The sequence below is a fragment of the Tupaia chinensis genome, unplaced genomic scaffold (assembly GCF_000334495.1).
Source record: "Tupaia chinensis unplaced genomic scaffold, TupChi_1.0 Scaffold000288_2, whole genome shotgun sequence".
Lineage (NCBI taxonomy): Eukaryota > Metazoa > Chordata > Mammalia > Scandentia > Tupaiidae > Tupaia > Tupaia belangeri.
The window spans coordinates 3,715,120-3,734,129 of record NW_006159773.1 but is presented as its reverse complement, the minus strand read 5'-3'; the positions used below and the strand labels follow the sequence as shown (position 1 = coordinate 3,734,129).

At 39.1% G+C, this 19,010-nt stretch overlaps 1 protein-coding gene across 1 annotated transcript in view; it reads left to right on the top strand.

Annotated features, from left to right (window-relative positions):
- Positions 1–19,010, top strand: part of CPA6 (carboxypeptidase A6) — a 371,754-nt gene that overhangs the window by 343,063 nt on the left and 9,681 nt on the right. The window contains exon 9 of the mRNA XM_006150464.2: positions 18,036–18,238. Within this exon, the coding sequence (XP_006150526.1) occupies positions 18,036–18,238 (203 nt within the window). The remainder of the gene's footprint in view (positions 1–18,035; positions 18,239–19,010) is intronic.

The window sequence follows — 19,010 nt, the reverse complement described above, 5'->3', positions numbered from 1 at the left end:
AGTTTTGCTCGTTCATATGCCTTCTGCTATATTTTTTCTTAGGTTGCCTTTTTTTTTTTTTTTTTTTTGAGATATGATTAGTTTTGTATGAAACTACCAACTTATCATCCAAGGTGGCTTCACCATTTTGCATCTCCACCAGCAGTAAACGAGAGCTCCTATGCTCTACATCTTGGTCAGCTTTGGGTACTGTGAGTGTTTTGGATTTTAGCCATTCTAGAAGATGAGTAATGGTATTTCATTGCTTAATTTTAATTTCTCAATGACATATGATGTGGAGCATCTTTTTTTTTTAATTTTTAAAAAATTTGGGAACCAGCAGGTTGTGTAATGGCTATGTCGCTGGACTCCCACATAGTCAACCACGGTTCATGTCCCAGACCCGGTGGCTTAAAACTCACGCCGGGTGTGTGTGCGTGCGTGCCCAAGATCCCAAGAGGAGAATGGAGGAGAGGGGATTGTGGCGTGACCATCTCCCCGGGGGGTGATTTCTCGTTTTCTGTCTCTAATGTCTCTCTCTGTCTGTCTGGCGAGCGCACGCGCCCTGTAGCGAAAATCTCTCCAAAAACAACAACAAAAAAATTTGTCAGAGGGTGTATTCACTCACCAGAGAAAGACAGAAAGAGAATGAAAGGGAAAGTGAATATGCATCCTCCCATGGGGGATGGTCACACCACAATCCCTCCTCCATTACTTCTTCTTTTGGAGGTTTGCAGGATGCACACACACTCACTCAGCATGTTTTTCAAGTCACCAGGTCCAAGACTTGAACCACATAGTTAGCCAGCTAGCCATGAAGCTTTTTTTTTTTTAAGTTTATTTACTTATTCATTGAGAGAGAGAGGGACAGAATCCCCAACAGGATCTTGACATCACAGTCCACCCTCAGCCTTGAGCCAGCCCTAGATCATGGACACACACATGTCTGGCATACTTGAGGATTTCTCCAGACTTGAACCAGGAAACTTGCCAGGTGAGATTGCCTCACAGACCATCACATTTTACTGCTGTACTACCACCTGGTCCTGTGGATCATCTTTTCATATGCTTATTTGCCATCTGTATGTCGTTTTAGTGAAGGGTCTCTTATGGTCTTAAGCCCATTTTTTTTTAATTTGCTGTAGAATGTAGAGAGACAGAGAGAGATAGAGAGAAAACACCCTCCAAGGGAGATGGCCATGCCACAATCCCTTATTCTCCATTCTCCTCGTGGAATTTTGGGCACATATATACAAGCACTCAGTATGTTAATCAGGCTTTTTAAATGAACTTCTCCCATGAGCAAGAGTAATAGAGAGAAAGAGAGAGACAGAAAGCAGCACCCTCCACAGGGTTTTAACATTATGATGCACCCCCCAGCCTCAGCCAGCTCCAGATCATGGACACATGTGCTCCTAGCACTCAGGGAGATTCATGGACACAAACCTAGAACCTTTCCCTGTGGGTCAGGCTTGCAGAGTGTTGCTTTAGTGTTGCACCACCATTGAGGCCCTAGAGTTGTTAGTTTTCTTGTCATTTGTATATTTTACATAACTGTCCCTTACTATATGTGTCTTTTACAAATGTTCTCTCCTACTCTGTGGCCTTCATCACATTCTTTTAATTTTAGTGAAAGCCAGCTTATTAATTATCTCTCTTATGGACTGTACTTTTTGTGTTGCATCTTGAAAATCATTGCCATGCCCACACTCAACTGGATTTTCTCCTGTGTTGTCTTCTAGGAGTTTTATAGTTATGCATTTTCTGTTTGGGCAGTGATTCATTCTGAGTTAAAATTTTGTGACAGGTGTAAGTTCTGGGTCTAGATTAATGTTTTTGCATGTAGATATCCAGTTGTTCCAGCATTGATTGTTAAAAGACTGTCTTTGCTCCATTAAATTGCCTGACAAGTGGTTTTTGAGCTGAGACTTCTAAGCATGGGACAATTTTCATAAGTTTTAAGAGAGGAGACAGGGCCAGCTCCACAGTTTGGTAGTTAAGGCAGCCAGATTCCACATGACTGACTGCATAGTAGTTAGAGTGACTGTGCAGGAGGGAAAAACTACACCAACAGTTCTTCACTAATTATTGGGTACATAGGTGATTTCTGGTTTGAGCAGTCAGGTACCATATGCTAAGGTCTGGAATACAAGAGAAGAAGCAGACATGGGAGGGACTTGGAGTATGGACAGGGAAGGAAGCTTTATCTAAGGAAAAGTATGTTTTCAAAATTAAACAATTTGCTCATAAACTGTATTTTAAAATTAAGTCCATCCTTGGAGCCTGCCTCCTTTAAGAACACAACAGAGGGGGCAGCAGGTGGTATGGTGGTTGAGTCACTGAACTGTCACATGGCTGACTGCAGTTCAAGTCCTGGATGTGTTGTCTCTCTCTCTCTCTCTCTCTCTCTCTCTCTCTCTCTCTCTCTCTCACACACACACACACACACACACACACACACACACATGTTCCCCTATAGCAAAGGAAAATAATAATAACTAAAATTAAATAAATAAATCTTTTTTAAAAAAAGAAAGAAAGAACACAACAGAAATCAATTAAGTAACTCTGCTCTTATTACTCAAGTTTATCTTCACTTTTTAGAACAGAATCTAAGGGTGTTAAGGAAAAGTATTAGCGCTCATCCTCTATCCAGCAGTTCTCAACCTTGTTTCCATCACTACACACCCAGCTGATGATAAGTACCTACTCCTGTGGTCAATTCCAAGCATGCCCATTTCACCTTTTTCTCTCACCCTTTACAAGAGTATATTAGAATACATTCAGAGTTATTTATCAGGGACCAGTAGATAGCATGGTGGTTAAGGCACTGGACACTCCCATGTGGCCAATCACGGTTCGAATCCTGAGCCTGGTGTCTCGCTCGCTCTCTCTCTCCTGAACCTGGTGGCTCGCTCGCTCTCTCTCTCTCTCTCTCTCTCTCTCTCTCATCAAATTCAAAAAATAAATGAATGAGTAAATTAAATTAATAATTATTTTAAAAAGTTATTTATCAGAATAACTAAACTTACTTTCTTAGTTAAGTAATTTAATAACATGTACCTAACTACGGTGAGACATCCGGCACTGCTGAAGGCCACAGCTGCCGCCCTCAGAACCACTGATCCTGTCCCCAGGTCCACCTGGGACAAACACAGGCAGGCCAGCCATATGCCTGGCACTGAGTGGCTAGTGGTGCAACTGTGCCTTGAACTGTCTCATGATTTTTCAGCCCTTTCTGCTTCTGGTATCTTTCCCTTGTCCATTTGTTCTCTAAAGCCTAGCTTTTGTCTCATTTTATCATCTAGAAGGCTAGGCCAGGATTTTTAGAAGCAACAAAAACTTCTTTTGTGTTTTTTCCCTGCCATTTTTGTGCTCCATTCATCTTGAGTCCCATCAAGTCTTCTCTGTCCTTCCAGTTTCTGCAGGGCTCCTACTCCCTCGGTTATGTCTCCCTCCCTCCTCTGTGTTCTCCTCACACTTCCGATCTGCACTGCACACCACGATTATATCATATCCTAGATTATTTTGTCCTCTAATTCCCTCATATGTGCTCATCTCGTCTCCTTTCTAGCTTTATGAGGTCCTTGTAGAGTTTCTCATTTCGATACTCAAAAACTGAAGAGGTGATGTATGGTGTGGAAGTTAAATCACTGAAGTGTTCAGAACAGAGATGTATGCTATTTTATTCGACAAAACTAAAATCTCAGCTCTGCACTGCAGTGGTCTGTTATATATTCTGCAGCTGTTCTGCATGTGAAAATGGGAAAGAGAATTTGTCTCCATTTCGGAAACAATATATTGCCTCCTGTAAACTAAGGAGAAACTAGCACTCTTTAGATTCTCTCACTCATAAGACCTGAAGAGTGATGGGTCAGGTGCTTCTGGCCCCTGTCTCCTAGAAGAAGTCTGTTTCATCATTGCTTTCTGGTAGTGAATCCTCTTGTGCTGTGTTTTGCTTCTTTCTTTGAAACGCCGTGTCCTGAGGCTTTAGCGTCTGCTGTCTTGATCTTCCACAGCACAGCAGATATTTCTGATCAGAATCTGTGTAATTGAAGCCACATCTGGACAAAACTGTTCAAATAATGTATCCAGCACAGCTACATAAACTCCCGGAGGGACTTACTATTCAGTAATACTTGTGAATTGTTTCCTTGCATTTCAGTAAAACCTGGATGGTGCCCCCACAGAGCTATAAATAAAATGAGATTGTTTTAGCGGTCTTTCACCCAAATTAATCTGTTTCTAGGTTAGAGAACCAGCTATATGTGACTCTGATTTTATGTGATAAAAACAGGTTTGGCGTAAGAGATGGATAATGCAAAAATTCAGGGATAAACTCTGACAAAAAGAATTTTGAATGTGATAACCCATTCTGCTGGCTGAGTCAATACTTAATCTGCAGTAAATAATATTGGCAGAAAGCCAGTCCATAAAATAAACCATAAAACGATATAGAATATTCCAGTGTCTAATGTGCTTCTCAGGCAAATGGCACTAAATCATGACATGGCCCTTCTTAATATTATACAGTTTAGCTCATATGTGATAATGAAATAAAATGCTTTTTTGTTTTGTATGACAAAAATAAAATAAAATGCTTTTTTATTTTATTATATAGCCAATATTACTCAGACATTGCACTAGGTCCAATCAAGTAGGCAACGGGCATGTATACGATTTTAATGCAGGACACTAAGTTGTTTGACAAATGCAACAGATGGGTGTTATGCACACATAAAAGAGAAACAGCTAACCCAGAATAGAGGCATTTGAGAGATGCCAAGAGATCACTTCTTCACAGTCTGTTTGGTTGGCCCTCTCCTTTTTTCTTAACATTGGAAGGCCCCCAGTTCAGTCTTGGTTCTTTTCTCTTTTCTGTTGGGTCATTGGAAAAGTCATAATATATTTTTCTGGTTTTCTATGCAAAAATACCTCATGATTTTTCTGATTACTGCAATAATCCAGATGAGAAAGCACAGTCACTTAGTCTAGGATAGTAGTAATAAAGAGGGCCAGAGGGAGTTGGAATCCAGATCAATTCTGCAGGTAAAACCGAAGGAATTTCATAATGGATTGTATGTGGTTTATAAGAAAAAGAGGAATATTAAAGATTATTCTGTAGATTTTAGGCCTGAGCAACTGAAAGGATGGTGTTGACAACAAAGGAGCTGAGAATGGCTAAACAAAGAACAGGTTTAGCAGAGTAAAGATCAGGTGTTCACTTTGGGATACGTTGAGATAAACTGTTTATTAACTATCCCAGCAGATAAGTCTGTAAATATGTCATATATGGGAGCTTGGGTGAGAGTTCTGGACTGAAGATTTACATTTGGGAGTCACAGCCATGTGGTAATGGACAATATCTCAAAGGGAATGAATATATTGGGTCATCAGAAAAACCATGACAGATTTTTGCATATGTCATCATCCACATCTTCACTTGTAGTCTGATTACCCTTTACCCCAAAAAAGGAACCATAGCACTAGCCCTATTTTCATTAGTAAATTGTTACCCTTCTTGATATTCAATCTTGAAGAAGAAAATCATTAAGTTTGGTTTTTCTTCCCTTAACAGGGATAAGGAGAGACATTCCTACTCTTTGCCCACTGAAAAACAAGTCTCTAGCCTCTTTGAAATTCAGGAGTGTCTTAGAAATACCGTACTTTCAATTTATAGAGAGGATGAAAAATGGGATTATTTCTTCTTCAGTTGTCTTCTTTGACACATTGAACAAAGCAAGCAATTTATTTTTTGCAGCTTAGAATGCTAAGCTATTTAGAAAGCAGCATGGGGCCTGCTCCATGACCTCATGGTTAAGACCACTCGATCCCACATGGTCAACTGCATGGTTCAAGTCTCAGCATGAGAAATACACCAGGCATGTGTCTGTGTGTGTGTGTGTGTGTGTGTGTGTGTGTGTGGTATGTGTATGGGCATGTATGCCCTACATTCTAAAGGATGGAGAGTTGCAGGAGAAGGGATTGAGGCCTGGCCATTCCCCATGGAGGGTGCTATCTTCTCTCTCCCTTTCTCTCTGTCTCTCTCTGATGAGCACACACACGCTCTGGCAAAAAAAAAAGAAATTACAGAAGGCTGTCTGGTTTTCAAAGGAAATGTCAATAGAACTGTTACTCATTATCCCAAATATGAAGTAAGAATATAATCTTTAAGAAAAGTTAGCAGGGAGCCCAGCCATGGTGGTACACAGTTAGCACTACTGCTTAGGAGGCTGGAAGCTTCATGAGAAGCCTAGGTTTAGTTGCAAGGCCAATCTGAACACAACAGGCACAATTGCACATGCCTATAATCCTGGCCAACTGGGAGGCTGGGGCAGAAGGATCACAACATTGCAAGTCCCTGTCAAAAATTTCTCTCCCCACTCTCCCCACAAACATGGAAAAAAAAAAGAGCAAGACAGAGAGAAAATTATCAGCAAGTTTTATACTTCTCCAAACACCATGTTTATATGGCTGATTAAATACAGCAGTTTATTCAATAGGTCATATTTTTTATTTTAATAGTATGTCAGCCTCCAAAATGAAGTTTAAAAAGATGGCTTAGGTTCCCAGGTTACACATGATGAAAGTGAAGGTGGCGGACAGAAAGGGAGAAGATGGGCGAGACCTTTATGGTATGCCAAGTATTTATACCACACCCTCCTAAAAAAGACCATCTGAGAAACAGTTATCCATTCACAAATATGAAAACAGCATCAGCCATAAAGAAGCTATAATAAAGGGGAAAAAAAATGATGCAATGTGAAGAACAAAAAACATTCTTTTTTTTTTTTTTTTTTTTTTGAGGGGGTTTTTCTTTGAGGGGGTGGTTCTGGCACATTGCTATGAGTGCGTGTGCTTGCCAGAAAGAGAGACAGAAAGCAAGAAATCACCCCCAGGGGCGATGGCCACACCGTAATCCATTCTCCTCCACTCTCCTCTCAGGATCATGGGCATGCACGCACATGCGCCCAGCATGAATTCAAGCCACTGTGTCCAGAACTCAAACCGTGGTTGACTACATGGGAGTCCAGCAACACAGCCATTATGCCAGCTGCTGGTCCTCATAAATCACATTCTAATGAAAGGAAAGTCATAATGTGTCCTTAGATTGTGTGACTCAGTGTAATGAATCCTCCCAAAATCAATATAATGTGAATACAATTCCAATTAACATATCAGTGAAGTTTTTTCTTTCTTTCTTTCTTTTTTCCTGCTTTTGAGACTTGGATAAATGATTTAAAAAAATGTTTATATGGAAAAAAAAAAAAGACCAAAATCCAATAGAACTGAAAAAGTAGAATAGTAAAGAGATCTTGCCTGATATAGAACATATATCAAATACTACCATAGATTGATAAGGATAACAATATAAAAGTAGACAACTAAGTCCACAGAACAGAGAACCCAGAAATAAATCCACATATGCAGTAGACTTTAATATATAACCAAGACAGTATTGTAATTCAGTGGGAAAGTGGTAGGAAATTTAATAAATTATGCTGAAAACATTGCTATCCATCCAGAAAAACTAGAGGTATAACCATACATACAACAGTGAGTCCAGGAGGATAAAAGACTTGGGAAAAAAAAATCTGAGAGTGTGTTTGTGTGTGTGTGTGTGTGTGTGTGTGTGTGTGTAGAAGTCATTAAAAGAAAATCTATAAAGTACCTATAATATTTAAGGATTGGGGAAACTTTCCTAGACTTAAGACAGGCAACCCAAAACCATTGAAAAAGAAGCGACAGTGATCATATAAACTTGTAAATGTTTCAAATTATTAAAGTTACCAAACCATTGAATATAAAAAATTATTGACTTGAGGATAAAATGCAATACAGATGACGGTCTATACAAATCACTTTTATTCATGGAAAAGAAAAAAATTAACTGCCCAGGGGAAAACAAAATGATTTAAGGACAAGATTAAGCAGTTCAGACGAGAGTCCAGTCCAAAATACATTACTAACTCTACTTTTGTCATACACTGGCAATGAACACAAATACAAACAAACCTGTAGTAAGGAGGGAGCAAATTTTTGCTATTAAACTGGGAAAAATCAAAAGATGATACACTTGTAGGGTATTCTTGGAAGGGATTAAGCAGAAATGGCACTCATATACACTCATTGTTGCACTATAAATAGTAGCAATCTTATTATAGTAAACAATCTGGCCCTCCGAAAAAACTATGAGAATTTATAATAGAATCCTTTTAAAACTTTAACATTTTGAATCATAGGAACTTACAATTTTAAATGAATATAAATAAGTATAAATGTATAATATATAAATATATAACATACAGAAATATACCCATTCAGTTTATATATATAAGAGCTCCTCAGAAAATCAATGGGAAAATGGGCATTATAAAAAATTAAACATAAATTTCAAAAATTTTGCACAAAATAAACTTGTACTTTTCCCATTTTCCATATGGAAGTTCCCTCACATAGAAAATATATGCTTCAACCCATTATTCTGTTCCTGTAAGTCTGTCTTATAGAAACAAGTACTCAGATGTAAGGAAATGTATACTTCCATATTTATTGCAGTATTGTTCTGTCAGGTTGGTAGTAATGTCTCTACTTTCTTTCATTATATTATTGTTCATCCAGGCAAAAAAAAAAGAGAAAAAGAAGCATAATCCCCAACAAAAGACAGGCAGGGTACTAAATTTAGGTTACAACTACAATAAAATGAATTTAAAGAAATGAATCCAAATTGACTTGAGAAAAGTTCTATAAAATATCATTGAAGGAAAAAGCAAGAGAAAAAAACTGATTATAATTCTGTTTTGTAACCAAAACAGACCCTATATATGTATCTATGTATAACTATAGCTAAATAAAGATATGTGTGTATGTGTATATATACACATGTGTATATATGAGTGCATAAATATATATATATGAGAGGGCTTTAAAAAGTCTGTGAAAAAATGGCGTTAAACTACCAGTTCATTATGGTGCAAAAAAAAATTTTAAATTTATCCATAGTTTCTACATGACACATTTTTTTAAAGTTTATTTATTCTGTTAAAGAGAGAGGCAGAGATACAATACCCTGATAGGATTTTGATGCCACGATCCAACCCCAACTTCAGCCAGCCTGGAGCATGGGCACACTGTGCCCAACATACTCAAGTTCAGATTGAACAAGGGACCTTCCACATGGGATTGCCACACAGAGCACTGCATTTTACCATCAGGCCACTGAGTGACCCCTTTTCCATGAGCTTTTTGAGGACCACTGCATATTAACCACTGCACTCAGTAGCTTAGTTGTTAATATGAGAGGTCTTCGTAGCTTATGTGAGAGTAAGTTGACAGTGAGAGACACAGGTGAAAAAGAAAATTTTTTAGTCTGTAACAATTTTTTTTTTACTTAGTGGCATTGTGCTTCTATTTATGAGAATTTTTAAACTATAAATGAAAAGAAAAACACTGAAAATGAAAATATAACCAATGAAAATATGTCACAAAATCTATAACTTCCCCAGATGCTACTTACCGGACGACCCAGCTGCATCTGTCAAGTCAATTTCCACTGAGGCCAGTTGTTGTAAAATGTAAAATAAAACCAAAGCTGTCTACTGTCTTCTGATCTCATATCCCTTTTAACAACCTTTTCGGAGTCCAGATCATGGCACAGCAGTAACACAATGCTCTGTGATACAGGACTCACAACGGAAGACCCAGGTTCACATCAGAGGTCTCCTTGTGCCTATCAGGCATGTGTTCATTCCCATGATCCAGGCTTGCTGAGGCCACAGTAGAGAGTGGCCAGGGACCTTACTGGAGCTATCTGACTTCTGTATGTCTCTTCCTGTTGCTAGGGAAAATTAATAAGTAAACTTAAAGTGTGTATATGTACATACACATAAATATTTATGTTTAAACCATTTCCTTTTAAAATATCATTTCTCAGATCTCTCTTTCATTATGTTTTTTTAATTGTCAAAGGGCACACATGCTCACTGGTGGTGAGAGGGTGGAGAAAGCACCCTAATAGTTATGCTGCAGTCCTCATCTCTCTATCCCGTTGAGATTTGGGGCACATGCACCCAGCATGTTTTTCAGCATGTTGTTGGGGCCAAGATTCAAACCACAGGTGACCACGTGGAATCTAACTCCCTTAACCACTAGACTATAGGACTGGCCTTTTTTTTCTTTTTAATACACTTTTTTTAAAAAAAAAAAAAACCTTAGTCAATGATAAAATATTGCAGAAATAAGACATTATAAAAGAATGATTACATTTTACCAGCCTAGCAAACTGCTATCATTCTTTTATACATTTTCTTTTTCTACAGATTTTTTTTACATTTTATTTATTTACTCCTCCCATGAGTGTGAGAGGCAGAGGAGAGAGGGAGAGCACACCCCTAACAGGGTTTTTGGTTTTTGGTTTTTGGTTTTTTTACAGGATTATCATCTTTTTTTTTTTCATTTAACTTTTTATTTTGGCAGACTGTCAGACTCACAGAGAAGTTATCAGAATAGTACCAAGCATCCCCATATATCAATATAGTTTTCACCCAGATTTCCCAACTGTTAACATGTTACCACTTTGCTTTATCCTTTATATCTGTATCTGTGTCTGTATCTACAGATATGCCTATATCCTCATCTATTATATTTCTTCTGAACTGTTTGAGAAATCTGCCCCTTTAAATATTTTAAGATAACATAACCATAGTACAATAAACAAATGTAAGAAATTTGCATTGATATCATGCCATTGCCTAAAGGAAAGATCTTATTCAGATTTCACACACTGAATATGAATACGTTTCTTTTTTTCTTTCTTTCTTTCTTTTTTTTTTTTTAGAGTGCAGACACTCGGTATATATTAAGTGGGGACATGCAATGCCTTTCCTTCATAGCATGGCTTGCTTCGATGTGGCACTCCATCCCCAGCCTCAGCCTGCCTTGGATCATGGGCACACACATGCCCAGTGTACTCGGGGGAGTCTCCAGATGTAAACCCTAACCTTCTTATGGATGTTTCCGTGTATTTGTTAAATTAACACTCCAATGGCTAGTTTTAGAGAAATAAAATTTTAAAAATAAATGTCCAGAGAGACTACAGATTACAGTACATATAAATCCCATGTGGCCCATCCAGCTTTGCATACCAGCCCCAGCACTTGAAATGCATGCTGGACACATGTGTCTGAAACGGGATGGACAAATGGAGAAGGGATTATGGTCTGACCACAGTGAGCCTCTGGCAATTAAAAAGAGAGAGAGAGAGAAAGAAAGAGAAAAAATATAGTTGGGTACAGCCTTATGGCCTAATGGTTAAGGAAATTGATCCCACATATCACATGGCCACAGTGTGGTTCAAGTTGTGGCCCTTGGTGGCTTGGAAAACACACTAAGCATGTGTGCTCAAAATTCTAACAGAATGGAGACATGAGAAGGAACTGAGGGATGCCCACGCCCCATTAGGGGCATGCTTTCTCTCCCTCTCTGTCCCTCTGTCTCTCTCTAGTGGATACATATGCCCTCTGGCAAAAAAAAAAAAAAATTAAGATATCAACTAAAAACCTATGTGCATACATTCTTTTATGTTATCTTTTACATCACATATTCATTTAGGAAAAAACAGTCTCTGAATGCTGCTAAAGTACTAAGCTATGTTTCACCTCATCCTTATTTAAGAATTAATGTCTCTGCACAATTTAAAAATTAAAAATGTTTAATTGATCTCTAAATCATTCTTGCAGAATTTTTGTTTTTTTTTCATGTAATATTAGCACAAAAATATGATATGCATATAAATTTGAAATACATGTCAATAATACATGCCTAACGTATCTTACTGATGGGATTGACAGTCAAAAATGTTTAGAGGGGGAACCAGCAGTTAGCGTAATGGCTATGTCGCTGGACTCCCACGTAGTCAACCACGGTTCGTGTCCTGGACCCGGTGGCTTAAAACTCATGTCGGGCGCGTGTGCGTGCGTGCCCAAGATCCTGAGAGGAGAATGGAGGAGAAGGGATTGCGGCGTGACCATTCCCCCTGGGGGGTGATTTCTCGCTTTCTGTCTCTATGTCTCTCTCTGTCTGTCTGGCGAGCGCACGCGCCTTACAGTGAAAATCTCTCCAAAAAAAAAAATAATGTTTAGAGGAAACAGAAAATCACAAATCAGAAATCTCATCTATTTAAGGTTTCTTATTCCATCTGATTGTTGATACCACCTAGTTACAGCCTTTCTAGAACTTTCTCCTTTCCTCTGTCTTTCTTCCTCTATTCCTTTCCTCTCCCATCCCTCACTATTTGCATAGACATGCTTAAGTCTTATCCTCCCCTTCCCCAAATTCAAATCTTCCTATTATGTCTGGCCATCATTTTATATCTTTCCTTTCCTTGTAGACCAAACTTAATGAGAAAAAAAGAAGAAAAAAAAGTCTTTACTCATTATATCCTATTCTTTTCTTCCTATTTATTTATTTATTCCTTTTTTCTTTACACCAGAGGGCATATGCATGAGAGAGAGAGAGAGAGAGAGAGAGCGCGCGCATCTCAAGATGGGTCCTGGTCACATCACAACCCTTTTTCTTCTGATTCTCCATCCAGTCAGAATCCTGAGCACACATGCTAGTGCCCAGTATGTTTTTCAAGCCAGTGAGACTGGAACTTGAACCCTGGTTGAAATCATGCAAGATTCTGCTTCCTCTGCACAGCACTCAAGTGTTGCACTATGGGGCCAGTCCTTTCCATTTATTTCTTTCAGTGCATATATCTGGTCTTTGCCCATACCACCCCACTAGACTGCCTATAGCAAAGGCCCACTGTAATTTTGTTACTATAAAATCAAATACACCTCTTTTCTGCATTTTACATGCAGACCACACAGTCCAAACATCAAGTCACTGGGCTCCATGATACCAGCACCTTGCAGGCCTACTTTTCTGACGGTTCCTTCTTAGCCTGAATGACAGATTCCTCCTCATCATCCTGCCCCTTTTAAATAATGGTCTTCCCCACAGTTTGATGTTTGTTTTATTTTGATTTTGAGTGATTGTACTCTCTTAAAATGATGATAACTCCCAGATCTTTTTCTCTAGCCTAATATTTCCCTTAGCTTCATATTCACATCCCATACCTTATTAGGCAGAGGCTTTTCAAACTCCACAGGCCCAAAATGAAATTCATCATCTTCCTTTTCTGCCTACATGCCTATGTTCCTCCTCATCGATTTGGTACTTCAATCAGTAAAATTGCTATCAAATCAGCTAGCCCACCCAGAATTACAGGGTGTAGTCAAAGCCTCCCTTCTTTGCCTTACATATCCAACCAATCACCAAGTCCAGTTAGCTTAATAATCTGAATATTTACTTTTTAAATGTTTAATTATTGTTAACAGCAGATGGCGTAATGGTTACACCACTGGACTCCCACGTAGTTGATCATAGTTCAAGTCCTGGACCTGGTGGCTTAAACCTCATGCCGGGTGTGTGTATGTGCATGCCCACAATCCCAAGAGGAGAATGGAGAAGTTGTGGCATGGCCATCCTCTCAGGGGGGTGATATCTCGCTTTCTGTCTCTGCTCTCCAGTGAGTGCACTTGCCCTTTAGCAAAAATCTCTCTCAAAAATAAATAAATAAATAATGTAAAATTTGTAAAAGTTTACTTATTTGGGGGCCAGTAGGTGACATGGCAAGTCAGGCACGGGAGACCCATATGGCCAGCATGGTTCAAGTACCAGAGCTGGAGACTTATTTTTGCTTTCTCACTTTCTCTCTCTCTCTCTCTCTCTCTGGTAAGTGCATGTGCCCTGTAGGAAATTTTTTAAATAATAATAAATAAAATTAAATAATTCTTGTTTTAAAGTTTATTTATTTCTTCCTTGACTCAGAGATATGGGGAGAGAGAGAGAGGCAGCACCCCAACAGGGTCCTGACATTACAATCCACCTCCATTCTCAGCCAGTCCCAGATCGTGGGCATGTATGCAGCAAGCTCAGGGAGATCTCCAGATGCAGATCTCGAACCGTCCCATGTGGGTCAGCCTTGCAGAGTGTACATTTTACTGCTGTGCCATCATCCAGTCCCCAGAATAGTTTTTAAATGGATACCCTTGAAGCTGTTCCTAAAACCACTTTCCTAATTATAGCTCTAGCCTGGATTGTTATAATCCTACCTTAATTTGGTCTTCCCAGTTATAGGCTTGCCTGCTACAAATCTAGCTTATAAACTTTTACAAGATGAATGTAAAATAAAAATATGACCATGGCTTAACCCTTCCTGGTTAAGAGGCTAAAGGAAGAGAAATGTAGATTGACTACTAATTAGTGTGAGGGTCATTTTTTAGAATGATGCAAATGTTTGAAATTTAGATTAAAAGATTTCACAGTTCTGTACATGTAAAAGGGATTTCAAAAGGTCATGAGTTTGGGGCCAGCAGGTGGTATGGTGGGTAGGGTGTTGGATTCCCACATGGCCAAATACGGTTCTAGTCAGAGCTGGCAGCTTGAAAATCACATCAGGTGTGTGTGTGTGTGTGTGTGTGTGTGTGTGTGTGTGCACGCCCCAGTGTGTGTGTGTGTGTGCATGCCCCAAAATCCTGAGAGGAAACTGGAGGAGAAGGGATCGCAGTGTGGTGGTCCCTCTTGGGGGATGATTTCTCACTTTCCCTCTCTCTGTCTCTCTCCAGTGAGTGCACATGCCCTAAAGCAAAAACTCTTTAAATAAATACATACATACATATGTACTTTGGGGATAGGCAGGTGGTGTGGTGGTTAAGGTGCCTAGATTTCCATATAGACAACTGCACTGTTTGAGGCCCAGATCAAGCAGCATGAAAAATATACCGAGCGCATTTGTATGTGTACCCAAAATCCCGAGGGGAGTAAGGAGGAGAAGGGATTGCAGTGTGGTCATACCCCCTGGGGGGTATGCTCTTCACTTTCCCTCTATGTCTCTCTGTCTCTTTATCTCACTCCAGTGAATGCATGCTCCTTGTAGCAAATATGAAAAAATAAAAAATAAAAAAATAAAAATAAAGTCCTTTGGAGGGGATTGGTGAGCAACAATGGCAAGTAGTAAAACTCCACACTCTACAGGGCCCACTCCCACGGAAACAATGCAGGTTCCCATCCAGACACCTTTCTGAGTATGCCAGATACACACATGCCTGTGATTTGGGGCTGGTTGAAGGTTGGGGTGGATCACAACATAAAGACCTTTTGTAGGTGCTATCTATCTGTCTGTATCTCTGTATCACTCACTCAGGGAAGAAACAGACTTAAAAAAATAATACTTGGAAATATTACTTTAGTGTGCTGTTGAGAAGTCCAAGGCGCATCTGGTTCTTGTTCCTTTCTAAATAACCTGCTTTTCTTTCTCTAGAATTGCTTCCTTTTTTCCCATCTCACTATAATGTGTCAAAGTGTTGATAGGTTCCTCTTTCTCTCTGAACACAATAAGTCTGTTCACTCTTAATTGTAGAGAAATTTTAACTAGAAGTTCTTTAAATATTTATTTATTTTCTTTTCTTTCCTTCTAGCTCCCCTATTTACCACATATTGATACTTACTCTTTTTTTTTTTTTTTTTTTTTGCAGGGGTTTTTGCTATAGGGCACAAGCACTCCCCAATTGCTATAGGGCACAAGCACTCACCAGAAAGACAGAGAGAGACAGAGAGACAGAAAGCGAGAAATCATCCCCCAGGGGGGATGGCCATGTCGCAATCCCTTCTTCTCCATTTTCCTCTCGGGATCTTGGGCATGCACACACATGCACCTGGCATGAGTTTAAGCCACCGGATCTGGGACTGGAACCACTGTCGACTACATGGGAGTTCAGCAACATAGTCATTATGGTAACTGCTGGTCCCTACTTATTCTGTTTTATATCCTTTCATTTTTGTCTTGTTTTCCCAGTTCTTTCTTCCTTCCTGATGTCTTGGAGAAATGTTTCAAACCCCACTCCATCTCATGAGATCATTCATCCTCTGTATTCATTTGACCCATGAATTAAGGATTTTATTTCTAGTATAATCTGACTGGTTCTCTGTGTGACTCCTTCTCCTTGTTTGTTGCTGATGTCCTCCTAAATGCCCTTGAGAATATTTATTAGGATCATTGTTAAACCTTGTTTTCTCTGGCTCATTAGCTCTGCTCCCTCTGGAATTAGCTGTTCAGTTGGTGACCTTTCCTTTCCAGGGCTTTACATCACTGTTCCGCAGGAATCTCTCTCCTGTTTCCTTCAGAGTATCAGCAATAATTGATATTATGTTCTCAGTTCCATTCATATCCTGCTTACTTCTGAGGCACCTCAGAATGAGATTCACAGAGGGAATTCTGGGGCTGGTTCCATGGTATAGCAGTACTGCACTGTTTGGGAAAAGCTGGATCTCATATGCTGATCATGGTTCAAATCCCCAACCTGGTCAGCCTGAACACCAGACACATGTGTAAGTGCCCACAATCTGACAGGCCTATTGACACGGAGAAGGGGATCACAGTGTGACCAGACTCTAGAGAGTGCTTCTTTTTCTCATTCTCTCTCTCGTTTGCACACATTTTATCATAAGGAAAAAACTTTTAAATGGAGGGAAATTCCAATTGCTATAAGTTCTCTATTTTCACTCTTGCTTCTCCTGTAGCGTAAACTACACTTAGCATCCTGAGGCAGCTGCAGTGGCACAGCAGTACTGCATGCTCTGCAATGCCAAGGTCATGGGTCCTGAGTTCATGTCCCAAGGTCTCCCTGTGTAGCATGCTCATCATCCTGGCTGGCTCAGTGAGGGAGTAGGATTGCAGCTGAGGACCCATGGGGAGCACCTTCTCTCTCTCTCCCACTCTCCCACTCCCACAGTCATGGAAGAAATAGACAAATACATTTTATATATAAATATATATATGTGTATATTTAAGCTAATTTAACTTGGTTGTCCTGTCATGTTCTCTAGACATAGACTATATCACAAAACCATCAAACATTTACCATTCATCATGACGAGAGTTATTATATTTTAGAGGTAGAGGAGGGATAGTAATGGCCCAGAATGGCAAATGACTATTGAAAATGCAATTATTTCCCAAATTTCTTAGGGTTGAAATACTTCATGACTGTGTGTGTGTGTGTGATTGCTCTAGTGATTCTTATTGATCACCAATCCCCACCATTTTCTTTTCTCCCCTCCATAGACCTCTTGATAAATATTCCCTGTACAATGATTTTTTAAATTCAAAAGTTCTTAAAATTTATTTCTAAAGATGTCCTAACTGAAAGTAACTGGCCCCCAAGATAATCAGAGAACTGGGGTTTTACAAAACCAATATGGATATCGATAATCTAAAAATATATTAGAAATTTGTTAGGTGTGTTCTGCAGAATTAATTATATCTAGCCTGGTTTCATGTTCTTGCTATATCAATCACCCTTGCAGATGTCTCGCCTTTTCGTTTTATCAGGCATTGACTTACTCAACAAATATTTGTTGGACGCTTGCTTTATCATTGTTCTAGCTGCCAGCAAGAAAGATGCAGACCCTGCTTTCAAAGAGCATTGGAGTCTGATAAGGAATCCAGATCAGATGTAATTTCTGGTAGAATAGGGATTGTTTTCTGCCGTTCATAGTGTGTCCCAGGCACCTAGAACCATGTGACTATTATATGAATGTTAAATGAGTAGATATTGAAAACTAATTACAAATGTGTTGAATATTATGAAGAGAAAGTACAGATTTTGTGGAGCATGTCAATGAGAGGCCTAACCTATCCTTGGGGAGTGTATGAAATTTGTTCTCTAGCAAAAGAACTGACATCTGAAAGAGCTGTTTCTTTAGTGTGGTTTGCACAGGATTAATTAGTCAATATCTGGTTCCCATTTAGGTCCCCCTACTATGCTTGGGGGCTTGAGTTAAATTGGAATTTTCAGCATTGATTTCCATAAATAAGTTATGTAAATCACTTAATAATACCATGTATATGCAGAAATAAAAGGAAAATAATAGTTTAACAACACTGATTTGTGTTTCTTGCTTTTTCCCTGCCCACTCCCCCACCCTATTTCTTTTTTCCTAACTTGCAGATGAAGGCGCTTCTATGCACCCTTGTGATGATACATACTGTGGTCCTTTCCCAGAATCTGAGCCAGAAGTGAAGGCTGTAGCTAACTTTCTTCGAAAACACAGAAAGCACATTAGGGCTTACCTCTCCTTTCATGCCTATGCTCAGATGTTGCTTTATCCCTACTCTTACAAATACGCAACAATCCCTAATTTTAGTTGTGTGGTAAGTATTAGACCCTGTGTGTGTATCAGGCTTCATGCTTCCTTTTCTGATGCTAAGATGGTTCCTAATACTAATGATAACAACCAACATAATGTTAATGCTAATACATATTTTACATATTATTAACTCACTGATTCTTCAGAACAATTACATGAGATAACTTTTGTTATTCCCATTTTACAGATGAGGAAACCAAGACACAGAAAGATTAAGTATCTCAGCCAGAAGTCAGCTCCAGGTCTAGCCCCAAAGTTGTTGCTTTTGACTACTGTGCTGCTCCTCAAATGCAATCATTTCAAACTTATTTGCATTCTCACCACAGATTATATGGAAAATGTCAGGATGAATTTGATTAGTATTACAGCTTCAGTCACATGTGCAGGACTGTAATTAACTTTATTGAGTAAATAATTGTTCATAAATTATAGTCTGACTCTCATTAATTAAAAGCAAGTTTTAATTTATAAGTGCTATTTGCTTAATGCTACTAAGTCTCTAGGCATGTATCGGACAAGTTAGTACTAAGAATGAACTGATTTTCTGACACAGGATTACTTGAAAATGAGAAAGTAGAGCCCCTTACTTTCCTTATCTCAGAAACCCAACAAGCCATTCACTGTAGGGCGTAATTCATTGTTAAGTGGGTCATCTCAGAGCCTATAGCATCATAGCATCTAAAGACCTATAAAGTTCAAAATCAAGAAAAACTGATACAGAGCACTAGTAGTCAGGACAGAAACCACCTTTGTAGAACACAGAGCAGGTTCAATGA